Source organism: Mustela putorius, unplaced genomic scaffold (genome assembly GCF_011764305.1).
Source record: "Mustela putorius furo isolate JIRA1106 unplaced genomic scaffold, ASM1176430v1.1 tig00000228_pilon_pilon_pilon, whole genome shotgun sequence".
NCBI classification, from domain to species: Eukaryota; Metazoa; Chordata; class Mammalia; order Carnivora; family Mustelidae; genus Mustela; species Mustela putorius.
Genome location: NW_025421322.1, coordinates 31,118,545 through 31,134,486, shown reverse-complemented (window position 1 = coordinate 31,134,486; position 15,942 = coordinate 31,118,545). Strand labels below are relative to the sequence as shown.

Genomic DNA, 15,942 nt, shown 5'->3' with positions numbered 1-15,942 from the left:
CTTCCCAGTTGTGGTGAAGAGCAGAGGTCGGGAAACCACCCCTGCCACAGTTGTTAGCTCCAGAGCCACACCACCTTCTGGGTCCACCCTGGCAAAACATGGATGGCGGCCACCTTCTGGACCAGTACAAATCTTGCGACTAGACACTGGAATGATGTTATCAAAAATTTCAATATCTCCATGACAATGATTGCCAGTGACAAAAAGCAGAAGCAGCTGAAAAACAGCCTCTGTCTCACCTCTGTGTTCTAGATCTTGCATCTAATTCACAAAATCCAGATCCTCTCCAGAGCTGCAGGATTTGGGGAAATGCAGAAATTAACTTTCCAGGCCCTTTAAGTCAGAAAGGGGATACTCCGGGCCTACGCATTCTTTGGATCAAATCTGCTAGTAAGAAGTTCATTTTACTTGATGATCTAAGAGCATATACTTAAAACAGAAAATGCCCATGAAGCCACATTTAACGCAGAGAAAATACCCAGGAAATCATTCTGATATTTTCTATTTTTATTTATTTCATTTTCAATGCTATGTAGGATCTACTACATATGATTTCAGGTTCACAAATGTGTCACAAAGTCCAATTTTTAAGATGCTGCACTATTTGCATGTGGTGGGAAGAGCATGGAGGGCTAGATCACCACTCCCACCATGCCCACCACACTCCTTGTTATGTCCATTCCTGCAGACTCTAAATATAGTCGCTCACTGGAGCCTATGGCTTGTACATAATGCTGATGCCTTGAGATCCAGGACCCCATGGAGAAGCATCCTGGGATCAGACCATCAATCCCCCCTCTGAGATGGTGGCTACCACTCTTGACTCCAAAACACAGGAAGCAGGGGAGGTGGAGAGCCCACTGAAGGACAAAGAAGCAAACACATGAATGGTGCTTTGGTGGACAGGGTGTTAGCTTCATTTACAGACAGAGGGGGCAGCTTTGGAAGCTTGTGCTGTACCTACCTCATCAAGAGTATTCAAAAGAACCCTGGCTCTTGTGACAAACTTACCAATTTTTTTAGTTTGGTTCTGCTATTTACAATTAGTTTCTTGAGCAAATGTTTTCACTTCTGAGCCAGTAAACTCATCTATAAAACAGGAAAATAATCCCTACTTTGTGGTATGTCCTTGGACAATATGTAATATCTCTCTTGCTTTTCTTGGCCGCAATATAGGCTTTGCTCTGTGGGTTAGCTGTTAAGATCAAATGAAATAAATTGAGTGAGAACTGCCACACAGAGGTGCTCAGATGTTAGTCCCTTTCTTAGTCATTTCTCCTAATCAAACTCCTTTTCCTTCATCTCTTTTAACTTGGAGTATTAGTTATCTTTTGCTTTATAATGACCTCAACATGCTGTGGCTTAAAATAATCACCATTATTTAGCTTCCAGTTCTGTGGGTTGGCTGGGAATTCCTTCTGGGCTTTGGTGAGTATCTCCAGTCACTTCATTGGACTAATGGCTCTCAGGTGATCTAGGTCAGCCTCCCTCACACATCCAGCCATGTAGCAGACCAGAGACCAAGGCTCCAATTTTCTACCACATGGCCTCTCATCCTTCAGTAGGGAGTGCAGGAACACTCACATGGTGGTCTCAGGGTTCCAAGCATTGCAAGAGGTAATACAAGCCCCAGTGAACAAACACATGGCTCACCTCCACTTCTTCCCATTATTCAAAACAAGTGGTGCAACCATGCCAAGAATCAACATGGGAGGGTACTATCTGAGGGTAATTATTATGCACACATTCTACCATGTTTAGTAAGTTTGGACTGTCCATGATTCTCCTGCACAGAAGCTCTGCAGAATACTGGACAAAAACCATATCCCTCATTTTTCTCCCCACCTATAGGGCTTATCGGAAGTGAAAAAAATGTTGTAGATCATTGCAGCTTATCTAAAAAGGCACGTGTTGAATGTGAAAGGTCTAATATTATATTATTTATATTAGATATAATAGCTAGTATTAGATGTTTACATTATCTAATATAAACCTTTTTTTTTCTGGTCCATTTTGGGAGACTAAAGCATAGAAGGGAAGGAATGTGGGAGAAGGAAAAGAGACAGAGCTGGCCTCAGCCTTGGTTGAACCCCCACCGTCCAACAGCTGCTCTAGTGCCTCTTCCATGTGAGACCCTCAGAGGACTGTGGAGGGCTGTATGTCTTTCCTATTTCCCAGATAAAGAAACTGACACTCAAGCAAGATCACTCAGCTAGAAAATGAACTCAAACCTCATCTGTCTTACATCATAGCAAAATCTCTTTCTTCTCCCAGGCACCATGAAGACCCAGGCTGGTAAATATGGGGCCTCACTCCTGTGGTTTCCTAAATGCCCCCAGAGGAAACATTTTTCATTTTAAGTGAACATAGCATGTTCACCTCTGATGACAAAGCAGGTTTAATAATATGAATGGACCCTAAGAGAGTTTTGGTTCCATTGATGTATTTAAGAAATGTCAATTTTCAGGCTTGGGAAAGCATCCCAAAAAAGATGTTTTGGACTTTTTAAGTTTTATTTTTAATATTGCCTTATTTCTGGTTTCATTGTTATAAACTTGCAAGTTGTTTTGTTCTGACAAAGTCAAAGGAATCAAAGTCTTAAGTTTTGATCATTCAGTGTGTGTGTGTGTGTGTGTGTGTGTGTGAAATTGATCCCAGACCTATTGACCGAAGGAAGATAAAGTTTAGCAAAGCACATGATGAAAAACCTAAGAGACCTCTATTGACCTATATACACTGAAATTTCTGCTCTCCTGAAATGTTGAAGAAAGGAATGTTCTAGGCAATTGAATATGCCAGTTGATACACAATTAAATGAGGATCAACTGCTCACAAATGTTTATTCTCAGGGATCCCAGACACTCTTGAGAGGACTGTCATGAAGGCACCAACCTTTGATGGTCTCTCACTAAGGACTGTCTTCTCATTTGTTCTAAACTCACATGTCTGTTTCCCTCTTGTCCTCCTCCGATCCATCACCATTCCTCAGCCTGAGTATCTCTGAAAGATGCAGTGTGAGTCATTCATGAAGTAAGTCAGCTGGCATTTATCAAGTGCCCACTATGTCCCAGATACTGCTCCAGGTTCTCAGGCACTAAGATCCTTGTTCTCATGGACTTATGGGGAGATGAGAGAAGACAAGCAGTGAGCAAATGAACAAAGGAATAACCGTGAAATTATTCATCATGATGAATCCTACGACTATCAGAACTGACTAGGTGACAAGACCAGGAATGCTCCTCCAGACTAGGGGTCAGATAAACTGAGACCTGTTGGAAAAGGCAAACCAGCAAGAAACGGGGGAAAGAACAGTCCAGGAAGAAGGAATACCTAATGCAAAGACCTTAAGATGGGAACAAGTTCACAAAGGAGCAGAAAGGTTCATGAGGCTAGAGGATGGTATTTATTGGATTGATAAATGGGAAACGGCCAAAGCATGTATCTGGGACATGTAAATTTAGATTACTGTTGTTCATCCCAATGGAGCTGTCAAGTGGGTACCCAACCATAGAGCTTAGAGTCCAGCAGAGAGGTTAGGGTTGAAATACAGTCTATGGAGTACCGGGTTAACTTATATACGATGTAGAAAGCCATGTTCTAGAAGAGTTAATCCAGGAAGGTAGTGTAAATTAAAAAAGGAAGAAGCTGCAGTACTGAACTCTGGAGTTCCCCAACATTTAAAGGGGTAAATAGACGTGAAACAATCAGCAAAGATGTTTAAAAGGTAAAATAATAATAATAATAAAATGAAAACCATGCGAACAACAACAACAACAACAACAAAATCAAAAGAGTAGGTGCACAGACCAGAACCAAAAAGTGTCTCAAGAAGGAGTAGTAGACAACTCAATTCAGTGGCTGCCAGAAAGTCAAGAAACATGAGATCCACAAGTGACACAGTCTTCCTAGATGTAGAGTGATAGAAACCAGACACAAAAGGGAGTGTACTATGTGATTCCATTATACGAAGCTCAAGAATAGGAAAAACTGGTCTATGGCACTGGAAGTTCTGACTCCAGTAGTTCAAAGCATTTCATCTTTCACATCTGTTATCCTGGCATCTCTTTGGAACATGCAAAAACCGGGTGGTGCCCCGTGCTGATGTTAACTGTAATGCTGTGAATATTTTATTGGAGCCCTTTTCACTCTCCCAGCCAAATAGACCACAAGCACAGAGAAGGCAGAAGAGAAGGGCATCTCTTGTTTTGCCTAGTAAAGTGCAAAGCAAGAGCTCACCACCCACTCCTTCCTTAGCATCTGCTTCCCACATACCAGTTCATCAGACACGTGAGTGTATAATCTATTCCACAATAGATTATACAAAGATGTGGAAAAGCTTGTGACAGGAGAGGGAGCCCCAGGTGGTCAACTGCACCTGAGAGAAGAATCAACCCCAAGTCAGGCTCTGTAATGCATAATCCATTATCCTGGTGAATAGAACTCACTCACAAATGGATTGTATCCAGGTGCTGCCAGATACTTGTTCTGTGCCTTTGGCACAGTTCGCTAGTGTCTGCGTGCCTCAGTTTCTCCAACTCCAAAGCAAGGATACTAGAAGTATCATCTTTATGAGCTGCCATGAGGACAAAAGGAGATGATTCATCCACAGAGCCTGACACATGGTAGTAATCAATAAGAGTTGGTGTTGGTGGTGGCGGTAGTGGTGGACAGAATTATACTTTGGGGATATGATTGCTGCTCTTCCTTAGGCATTACCTCTGTTAGACAATGTGCTCCCTACTTCTGGAAGGAGTAGTGACTTGCTGGGGACACAAAGGGCTTTTGGGGTGATGTCATGTTCTGCTTCCAAGTGTGTGCTCTGTTTATCAAAGTGTGTTCAGTTTGTGAAAACTCATACAGCTGTCCATCTAGGATATGAACATGTTTCTCTATGTGAATTAAACTTCAATACAAATAAGAAAAAGATCCTTCATGGGCTCCCCTTAGCTTTCAAGATGAAGTTACTTTTTCTTAGCCTAGAACAGAAGTGCCTTTAAGACCAGGCCCTTATCTTCTCCACATCCAACTCTTTGAAGTGCTATAAATATATCAACTCTGTTACCTCATGATGGCTTCACTCTTACAGTTTCCTCTACTTGGAACCAAAACTCAGCTCAAGTACCACCTCTTCCGGGAAGACTTCCCTGACTGCATTAAGATGGCCTTAATGGGACTCACACGGCCCCTGCACTTCCATCCATCGTTGAATTGACGCTCCTACTATCTTTATGTCCTTGTCTGAAGTTCAGTGAGAGCAGCAACCTTTTCTTTTTTCATAAAATTGTGTCATTTTGAGTAAGAAAGAGCTTGAAAAATAAATAACGACTGATTACTTAAATAAATGGATGAATAATATTAAAAGGAATCCCTCTTCAGATTTATGACCATAGGAAGGTAGAAATGGAAAAAGACAGAGCTGGAATTTCTTTAGTACAGGTTAACATGGGTTTCTCTGAGGATGCGCATGAATATCATGACCAGTCTCTATTTTATCCACGGAACTCAGCTGTAAGAATTGCCCTTTCACTGAGACCAACACTTTTAATTCTAAACAACCGAAACAGGAGTATTGAATGCAAAGGACATAGTTGACTCTGTGACCAGTAGCTTATTACTAGCATGGAATAATTAACATGACAATGGCCATCTGTTAGCACAGCAACAAACAAGAGATGTATAGTAAGCATTTACTGAGTTCCTACTGTATACCGTAATATGCACTATCCAGGTAGAATTCAGACTTACATGTTCAGCAACTCTGGAAGGAAAAACTGAAGTGGCTTTCATGGAGTCCCTCTACGTATTAGGTATTATACAGGTTATCTCATTCATTCAACACTCCCCAAGGTGGGTGTTATCACCCCAATATCAAGAGATGCGGGGGCCTGGGTGGCTCAGCTGAAGGCTCTGCCTTCAGCTCAGGTCCTTGATCTCAGGGTCCTGGGATGGAGCCCAGCATCGCATTGGGCTCTCTGCTCAGCAGGGAGTCTGCTTCCCTTCCTCTCTCTCTGCCTGCTTCTCTACCTACTTGTGATCTCTCTCTCTGTCAAACAAATAAATAAAATCTTAAAAAGAGAGAGAGAGAGAGAGATGCAGCTGTGTAATCACACAACTAGTAGAAGAAGGACAAGCAGTACAGTAGTCCCTTCACCTCTAAAATCCAGGTTCTCCCATCCCATAGATTCCAGTTCTTCAGCAGAGCAATGGGAGGCTAGTCAGTATGCTGAGTGTTTTGGGGGCTGGGGATCAACGGATGCTGAAGGAAGAGGCAGAGAGCTCCCAGCCTAGTCTTTCTCGGATTAGAGAAGAACACACAGCCCTTTCTTTACCATGCTTTCCCTTGCCAAGCCCCACAGGAGGAGTTTTGAAAACCAGAAGCAGCCCTTTGTCAAGCAAATTCCTTTTGGTACATGCTATGTAAGAGACAGTCAGGGTGCTGCTCTGGAGTGGTTAAGATTTTGAGGGATTTGTACTAAGGAAATTGTCTGCACTCTTCCTTGAGCCCTGGAGGCAGGTAAGCAGTCCCTCCTAGTATTGCATCTTATTTCCACTACAGTGTACAGAGACTGTATAGCTCCAGTGCTCTGTGTTGTTCAGTAGGTCCACCAGCATTGCTGGGCATCACTGAAATGACCACAGGGAAATAGAGAAGATGGAACACTTTGGGTTCTTAGGCTACTGTATAAGTAGGGTATCTGTCTTTCAATCAATTGATCAATCTATATCTGTATCTGTCTCTCTATATGTTTACATATATTTATAATATATAATTTATATATATGCATCTTTGCATATATATGTTTACATACATATATACACACAATTTTCCTTCTGTTTTGTACTGTTTCATCCCTTGGAGAATTTAATTTTCCAGCCCATATTCAATCACAGTACCTTCCCTTTGTCTCTCCAATCCAACCCTTCTCTTTGCCTGCTGCCCTAGCCCACATTCAGATCTGCTCTTCTTGCTGGAGGCATGGCAACAACTATGTCACATATTTTCTGTCTGTCCACTAGCCTTGCAGTCCGTTCTCCAGAGTCACATAAATAATGCTGTCACATCCCTTCTCCTCCCCGACTTAAAAAATTGCTGGCTCCCTATTTCCCTATTAGCTGAAGACCGAATTCCTTGCCATAGGGTACAAGGACCATTCCAAGGGAATGAATTCCAGGGGAATTCTCAGTTCTGACCAGTCCTTCACACAGAGACCCTTAAACCATGGTGAACTCACCCAAAACTTGCCATCTGCTATCCATCCCCTTCGTCTTTGCTTGTTCCCTGAATGATCTTCTCTAACTCTAACTGGGGAACCCTTATTTTTTAAGACACAATAATATCCAGCTGGAATGTCTCACCCTCAATGAAGCCCCTCTGCAAAGTAGGCAGAACGAAGTTCAATACTGCTTTTACACCTCAGAAAACAGATTCAGAGAGATGAAGAAGCTGGCCCAAGATCAGACAGTGAGTAAGCGCATGCCAGAAAAAGACTCAAATTCAGATCTTCCAATTGTGATTTCTGACCTATATATCAATGTCTCTTTATTGAAAATGGCGCAATACTTTTCTGTGTCGGAGAAAAGTGGCAAACCTTATGTGAAAGAACTTTTCAGCACTCTCTAAAAGGACTGAAATCCTCAAGCCACAAGAAGTGCTTAAAAGAAGCATTTTTCAAGAGGGGATGCTTGGCAGCAGATTGGGCACCTAATGTCTTCTGCATACAGCAAATGTGCTCTTTATCCCGCACATTTGAGTAAATTTCTTTCAGAAGAACTCAGCATCGTGCCCGAGTGTCATATTGCCTTTGGTTTGTCGTTTTATTACCAGAGCAAAAAATGTGCCTTCCTTTTTATTTGATTAACATTATCCTGGGAGTGGAGAGGAGTATTTTGTCACTGCATTGATTCAAATAGTCAGTGAATGGTGATAATAGTAAAGAGCAAAGCAAGTTTTAGTCCTCTTACTATTGTTTTAAATTCTCCACAGAGGGGCGCCTGGGTGGCTCAGTGGGATAAAGCCACTGCCTTCAGCTCAGGTCATGATCCCAGGGTCCTGGGATCGAGCCCCACATCGGGGGTCTCTGCTCAGCGGGGAGCCTGCTTCCTCCTCTCTCTCTGCCTGCCTCTCTGCCTATTTGTGATCTCTGTCAAATAAATAAATAAAATCTTCAAAAAAAAGTCTCCACAGACCAGGACCCCATTATTGCCTGCACCTGGCACGGACCACTCCCCACTTCCTCCCCCCACTCCCAGGGCATAGCATGGATGCTAAACATGTTGATCAAATGTATCTCACTGGGTCCTGAGGATAGCCCCAGAAAGGAGCTACTGTTATCATTTTGTACATGAGAATGATAGGTCTGGAGAAGTTAAGTCACTTGCTAGGGACATATAGCTAAGTTATAGGAGCTGAGTCCTGGTCTGTGAAGGCAGAGTCTGTGAAGGTTGGCCTTGTATTTTGGGGTCTCCCAGTATACAGTAGGCATTCAGCAATGCTTAAATAAATCAAAGAATGAAGAAAGAGCTTTGTCTGGCAACTACTCAATGAAGGGAACTGGGAAAATCTTAACTCCTTGAAAAGAGAAAAGGAAGAAAAAGTTCCCTGAAATCTGAATTTTATTACTCATCCTTTAAGTTCTGTTCCACATTGTGGACTATAGATTATAGAGTAATGCAAGTTATCATCTGTGAACCAGCCACTGGGATGAATTAAAGCATCCCTGATGGCTACTGCTATTTAATAGGCACCTACTGTATTCCAGCATCTATTTAAAGGGCTTGAGGGTAAACCACAATCCTGGGAGGCAGACAGTATTGCTCCCATCTTATAGATGAAGAAATGGAGCCACAAAGGGGTCATGTAGGTTATCATGGTCACAAGGTGTTGAGCTCAGTCAGGACTTAACTCAAGCTTGCCTGACTCCAAAACTTTTGGTCTTAGCATTTCTGGGCAGAACTAAAGTTCCCGGAGGTCTTGGACCCCCACCAAGTAGACACGGACATTATCTGAGCTGTCAGCCCCCTCACTATTCTGAATAAGCCTGAGGAGCATTATGGACTATGCTTGTATGAGCTAGTGCAACAACACCTTTTGCAAGATTGGGATCATACTTAACTTTCAGAAACAGTAACAGTTCCGGATGACAGTTCCATAATTCCCTTTCAGATACAAACTCAACTGCCAGTCAAGATTTTGGTAATAAAAATGGAAGAATTTTCATTTTTACAAGTGTAACTGAAGCTTTTCACTATGCAGTATGATGGCCTTTTAATATTCTGCCTCTTCATCCTCCCCATACTTCCTGTGTAACGTTCCTACTTTAAAAGCTAAAACATTTGCACCCATGTACAATTCGAGTTCTGAAACAATGCTTAAAATAGAGCATGCTTGCCAGTGAATTTCATCAACATTTGGGATATGGTTACAGCATGCTAGACACCATCTATTTCTTTTACCAATACTAACTTCCTTCATCCTTCAGCCCTGTCAGAGACATGTAGTTATGATCAGCTCCAGGTTACAGATGGAGAAACTGATGCTACAGAGAAGCTAAATGATGTGGCCCCCAAGTCACAGAGTTAAGGACAGGCGGAGTTAAGGTTCAAAGCCAGAGTCCACCTCTGGGGCAGTTCACATGACTTGGCTGCTTCTGCTTACTGACCTTCTCTGTTGGTTCCTTGCACTCCACCCCGGTGGTCAAAGCCGGACCCCTTTTAGGGACAGCTACTTATCTTTCCTTCCACAAATGTGCACTGGCTACTGTTTTGTGCATCTTTGTTTTCTGCCATGTCCCCATTTGGTTAAGACTTACTCTCTCTCCTCTGTACCCAACTGCCCCCCAACTCTGAATAGTCACTGATGACCACCCTCTTTATTATGCCCCTGCACCTGACCATGAGCCTTAGGCAAGACTGGATGTTTGACCCAGCCAGACTCCTTATGCACACATGGTGAGTCTTGAACTGAGCAAGAATCTCCTCAAAATAGCCAAAGAGAGAGGGCATAAGATACAAGGCATACAAAGATAAAAGGCATAAGAGCTTTCAGTAAAGGAGAAGTGGGAGAGTCTTCTTGCTAACTTGCAGAAGGGAGATTCAAATTAAAACCACATTGAGATATGACCTTACACCAGTTAGAATGGCCAAAATTAACAAAACAGGAAACAACATGTGTTGGAGAGGATGTGGAGAAAGGGGAACCCTCTTACACTGTTGGTGGGAATGCAAGTTGGTGCAGCCACTTTGGAGAACAGTGTGGAGATTCCTCAAGAAATTAAAAATAGAACTTCCCTATGACCCTGCAATTGCACTCCTAGATATTTACCGCAAATATACAGATGTCCTGAAAAGAAGGGCCATCTGTACCCCCAATGTTTATAGCAGCAATGGCCACGGTCGCCAAACTGTGGAAAGAACCAAGATGCCCGTCAACGGACGAATGGATAAGGAAGATGTGGTCCATATACACTATGGAGTATTATGCCTCCATCAGAAAGGATGAATACCCAACTTTTGTATCAACATGGACGGGACTGGAAGAGATTATGCTGAGTGAAATAAGTCAAGCAGAGAGAGTCAATTATCATATGGTTTCACTTATTTGTGGAGCATAACAAATAGCATGGAGGACAAGGGGTGTTAGAGAGAAGGGAGTTGGGGTAAATTGGAAGGGGAGGTGAATCATGAGAGACTATGGACTCTGAAAAACAATCTGAAGGGTTTGAAGTGGCGGGGGGGTGGGAGGTTGGGGTACCAGGTGGTGGGTATTATAGAGGGCATGGATTGCATGGAGCACTGGGTGTGGTGAAAAAAATAATGAATACTGATTTCTGAAAATAAATTAATTAATAAAAAATATAAAGAATATGTGGCACAAAATTTACAAATATAATAAAATACATAATAATAATAAAAAAAAAAGAAATCCAAGTTCAAGGGCAAGTTCCTTTTGTTCCCAAGACTTAGCCTCAGTTTTGCCCTTAGCTTCCCTGAGACACTGCAGTATCCTAGGATAAAGTCTGAGTTTTCTGAAGCTATGTTGAGTTGGGTATCAATCTGCCACCAGAGAAATCCAAATAAATATGGCTACCCCTTCCTTCCTAAGTCTGTGTTGGGTTCTGGAGGTGGACAGGACTCCACTTTAGCTCTCAAGGTTTCACTGTCTAGGGAGGGTGACAGCCATGCAAACAAGAATTGTAAAACCCCTACAGTGGAATTTATCAGAGTATGCGGTTGCTTGATTCATTGGATGAGCAGGTGGAAATGGGGAACTATTGAAAAATTATACTTGAACATTTTATTTATGACTTAAACATGAAATAGCAAATGTATTAGCTGGTCTTTTAAAATAAGGCCAGGGCATTTATTTTTAGCTTTGATGTATTGTTTCTTATTGAGACCATAGCTAATTGTGCACCAGCCAAGACTTCTAGTTCCTTAAAAATGGAGCAGGAATTTAAAAGTCCTTGCAACATTATCAGAGTGACTTTGGAATTTTTCCCACAAATGTTCACGGCCACCTCATCCACATCTTAATTCAGTGGTGATGTTTTGGTTAGTCAGCATTACCAAGCCTTCCCAAAGCATTCGATTCCATTTTCATACAAACAGCAACACTCATTCCTACTTGTTGAAAAATTTTAATATCTAATTAGAGTGAGCGCACTCACAAATAAACTGACATAATTGCATTTGGGAGCAAGCCCAGAGGCTTCTGGCCAGCATGGGGCTGGTGTGGAATAGAAGCTGTGGGCATTTAGAGAGCTCCTTATGAGCTGGGGACTTTCAGCCCCATAAGCGCCCAGCTGACAGGTGTGAGGGAGGGCAGTCCCTCTGAGTACCCACTGAGTCAGGTAATTCAGAGCGTTGGTAAGTGGAGGTCATCCAAGAGAACTGTTCTGCATTCAATCAGAGGTTGATGGAGGTTACCATCAGGGCAGAAACCAGTAGGTCAACATGGCAAAGGATTAAGGGGTGCTTCACGGAAGTGTTGTCATTTCAGCAGAGCAATTGGAGAAGGCATCCCAGGGGCAGGTCCAGGATGATTGGAGGAACGCATGGCTTATGTGAATAACCACCTGTTTTAGAACACTCAGATGGCCAGCCTCTTGACCAGGAGTGAGCATATGCCTTCTTCCTGAGACTTGCCACCAAATGTTTAGGCTCTGCAGATCCGTGTTCTCCTCACTTGTTGTGTGCCTGGCTCTGAGTCTTGAAGACAGCCTGAGTAGAAGCCCAGCCTTCCTTCCATTACCTTTGCAGCTCTTGCAAGGCTCCCAGGACCTCATCTGTTGCTTATGGAACAGTCTGCCCTAAGTCACTGGGTTCTCTGTCCACACTGCTAGTGAGGGGCTGCTGGACTTACTGTCATAGTGTTTGTCAAGCTCCTGCCCTTGCAGGACCTCTCTGATACCATGACTATAATTTCTTGAGCCTGTTGTCTCTGAGACAGAGCCTATAAGCCCCCCACGGAATTCAGGATCACATCTGTTTGTTCAATCCTGTATTCATAGCAGCTAATAGATTGGTCTACCGCAGAATCTCAGTAAACATGTGTGGAGTGAATGAATGAGTGAATTTCAAAAGAGACAGTATCCCATAACCTCAGTACTTGCTGGTCCGCCCCTCTGTGGCTGTGGCACCCTCTCTAGCTTTCTACAGGACTGTTCCTCCTGCCCTTCAGGTCCCCACTCCAGTCACCACGTAGGGTCCTTCACTGACTGTTCAGCTAAAGCAGCCACCAGCTCCCCTTCATCATCTCTTCGAGGGTCTGTTTATTACCTCTAGAATACTGGCTCTCCAGAGGCAAGTGCCATGTTGGTTTTTGGTTTCCTACTGATTCTCCACGCCCATCACTGCACCTGTCACATGGCACCTTCCCCTTAGCATGGTAACAGAATGAATAAATGACTGAATTATGATCCAAGTTCCAGTGGGGGGTGGAAGGGAGACCACAGGCGTGGTGTGAGTTTTCACCAAGCATTTGCCAAGTGCATGACTTTGGACTGCTGGATTTCACATGCACTCTTTAGATCTCAGAATCCTAATATGTAAAATGGGATGAACATTGTAACTTACAGCCTCGTACAATTAATACGTGGTTTTTTGTTTTTTTTTTTTAAGATTTTATTTATTTATTTGACAGACAGAGATCACAAGCATGCAGAGAGTCAGGCAGAGAGAGAGAGAGAGAGGGAAGCAGGCTTCCCGCGGAGCAGGGAGCCCGATGCGGGGCTCGATCCCAGCACCCTGAGATCATGACCCTAGCCAAAGGCAGCAGCCTAAACCACTGAGCCACCCAGGTGCCCCTAATACGTGGTTTTGATCAAACAGTGGGTACAAAGCATTTGGTGTGCTACAGTGTGAGTGGTCAGTATAAAGAAGATATTGTCTGTAACCCCAGAGTAGGTCTCTTACCAGGGCTTTCACCTTCACTTTGCCTGCCATAGAGACGGATCCGTGAGATGTCTCTCCATTTACAAGGGTCTAGGGGAGTGGTGAGTTCTTCCTAAAGCCATTAAGAATCACTGCTGTTTGTAAGCCCAGAAGAGCTGCCTACATGGGATGTCTGCCTTTTCCTCCCCCAGGACAAGGATCTGCATAAGATAATCTCCTGAATCTCTCACCATCTTTCATCTGCACAGACTCTGCTGGCCACAGTAAGGAATCCAGTCATGAGCTGGGCACAATCTCTGCCATCTCTTTGTTCACTGTTTAGGAGGCATTTATTGAGAACCTGCTATTTTCAGGCACTGAGTTCCCCTCAAAGCTGTGATTAGCACCTACTCCCATCCAGCAACAATGCACGAGCAGGGCCATGGATACCGGGGAAACTGGCAAATAGCACTAATGAGGACAAAATGGACATGATGCAGGGTCATTTTCAAGAACCATGTCTCATAATGAGACAGCCTTCAAGAGAGGAGAAGCTTCATCATATGAAGCTCCTGGGGCACTTCATTGATAAAGCCTTTTGCATGGGAGCAGAGTCAAGGAGAGCCGAGAGGAGGGTGAGAGTTCACGCCAAGCCCATCACAGGTTTTATTTCATAGCATGTTCACAGTAACCCTGGGGAGCAGATGATTTTATTGCTATTTGACAAATTAGGAAACTAAGGCACAGAGATGACCAAGCTCACCTAAGGCTGTGATTGTTCATAATGGAGACAGGGTCCAAACCCTGATTACCCCCCAAAACCAGGACCTTCCCAACTACCATCCCCCAAAAATCCCATCAGAGAATAAGATGATAAAGGATTTCCTCCTCTCCCTGTACTCTGTCCTTCTTGCACTACACAGGGCTGGCTCATTCTAAGCTTTCTGCTATCAGCATAAGCATCAGTCCATCCCAAAGATCCTTTCTATCCTGGTTGGAATTATGTCATGCTCTGATCATGACCTGTTCTTGTCTGGCACCTGTCACGTTTTGTGAATGTGTATGGGTCCATTTGAGTGGGTATTATTGAATGCTTGTATCCCTGTTAGCATGTAAGCTCCCCATAGTAGGGCCCCCAACCATTTGGATCACCACTATCTACCCAACATCCCACATGGTGCCTGGTACAAAGCACACACTTGGTAGATATTGGTTGTGTTCAAGAATGGCATGAAGTTAGCAATTAATTTCTCAAGAAAGTTGGCCAAGAGCCCCAAGACTTCTGTGTGGTGCACACCTCCCCCATCTCAAACTTGCTGGTAAAGCCTTAACAAGTCTGTCCCTCTGCATTGCTTTTTTCCAGGAACGGCTTGTGCTGTCTGTGCTCCCCCGCTTTGTCGTCCTGGAAATGATCAATGACATGACCAATGTTGAAGATGAGCACTTGCAGCACCAGTTCCATCGGATCTACATCCACCGTTATGAGAACGTCAGGTAGGAACCACGGTAGCCTCCCCCCAGCTCCGTGTGTGATCTGAGTGTGCGCCTGGATACTCCCATCTGACTGCCGTGACTTCTGTCTGCCTGAATGTCAAAGCCTCTCTACATTTGGTTGATTAATTCATTAACCAGTGATTATTCATCACAGAATACCTTTCCAAATTAAGGCTCAAGGAGAATGTCAGGGAAATGTAATTATATTGGCTTGCCTTGCCTTTATATTTCAAGTAGAAAAACAAAAGCCTTTTACATTATGATTGAAAAAAATAATTCCCAGATGTGATCTGGAGACCTCAGGAGTGATCACATAGCTCTTCTCCTTATATCCCTTATAACTTTCTTTAATATATAAAAATAATTACAATATAAAAATGATTACAGCTGATTTTTATTTTATTTTATTTTTAAACATATTTTTGCCCAACCATCCATCCATCTATCTACCCATTGACCCAACTACCCACCCCCCATCCACCCAACATACTCATCCCTTCATCTATGCACACTTGCACCCAACTACCCACCTACCCACACATCCAACCATCCACCTACCCATCCATCCAGTCATCCACCCATCCACCCATCTACCCACCCACTCATCCAACCATCCACCAACCCATCCACCAAATTATCCATCCACCCACTCATCCATCCATCTACCCATTCTTGCACCCACCCACCCTTCTTTCTACCCATCCATCCATCAGTGCCCTCTCTGCCCAGAACTGCCCTGGACAATATGGTACATACTGAAAAATCAGAGGTGAGGGTTACTTGATGAGAGAGGCCAGATTTAAAATTCCAGTTCTATACTAAAAGGGCGAGGATGCGGAGAAAGGGGAACCCTCCTACACTGTTGGTGGGAATGCAAGCTGGTGCAGCCACTCTGGAAAACAGCATGGAGGTTCCTCAAAATGTTGAAAATAGAACTGCCCTATGACCCAGCAATTGCACTATTGGGTATTTACCCTAAAGATACAAACGTAGTGATCCAAAGGGGCACATGCACCCGAATGTTTATAGCAGCAATGTCCACAATAGCCAAACTATGGAAAGAACCTAGATGTCCAT

The 15,942-nt window shown here is 43.5% G+C and overlaps 1 protein-coding gene across 3 annotated transcripts in view; it reads left to right on the top strand.

The window, feature by feature from the left end:
* Positions 1 to 15,942, top strand: part of ADCY8 (adenylate cyclase 8) — a 221,171-nt gene that overhangs the window by 65,403 nt on the left and 139,826 nt on the right. For all 3 annotated transcript variants that reach the window (XM_004743568.3, XM_004743567.3, XM_004743566.3), the window contains exon 3: positions 14,735 to 14,865. In XM_004743568.3, the coding sequence (XP_004743625.1) occupies positions 14,735 to 14,865 (131 nt within the window). The remainder of the gene's footprint in view (positions 1 to 14,734; positions 14,866 to 15,942) is intronic.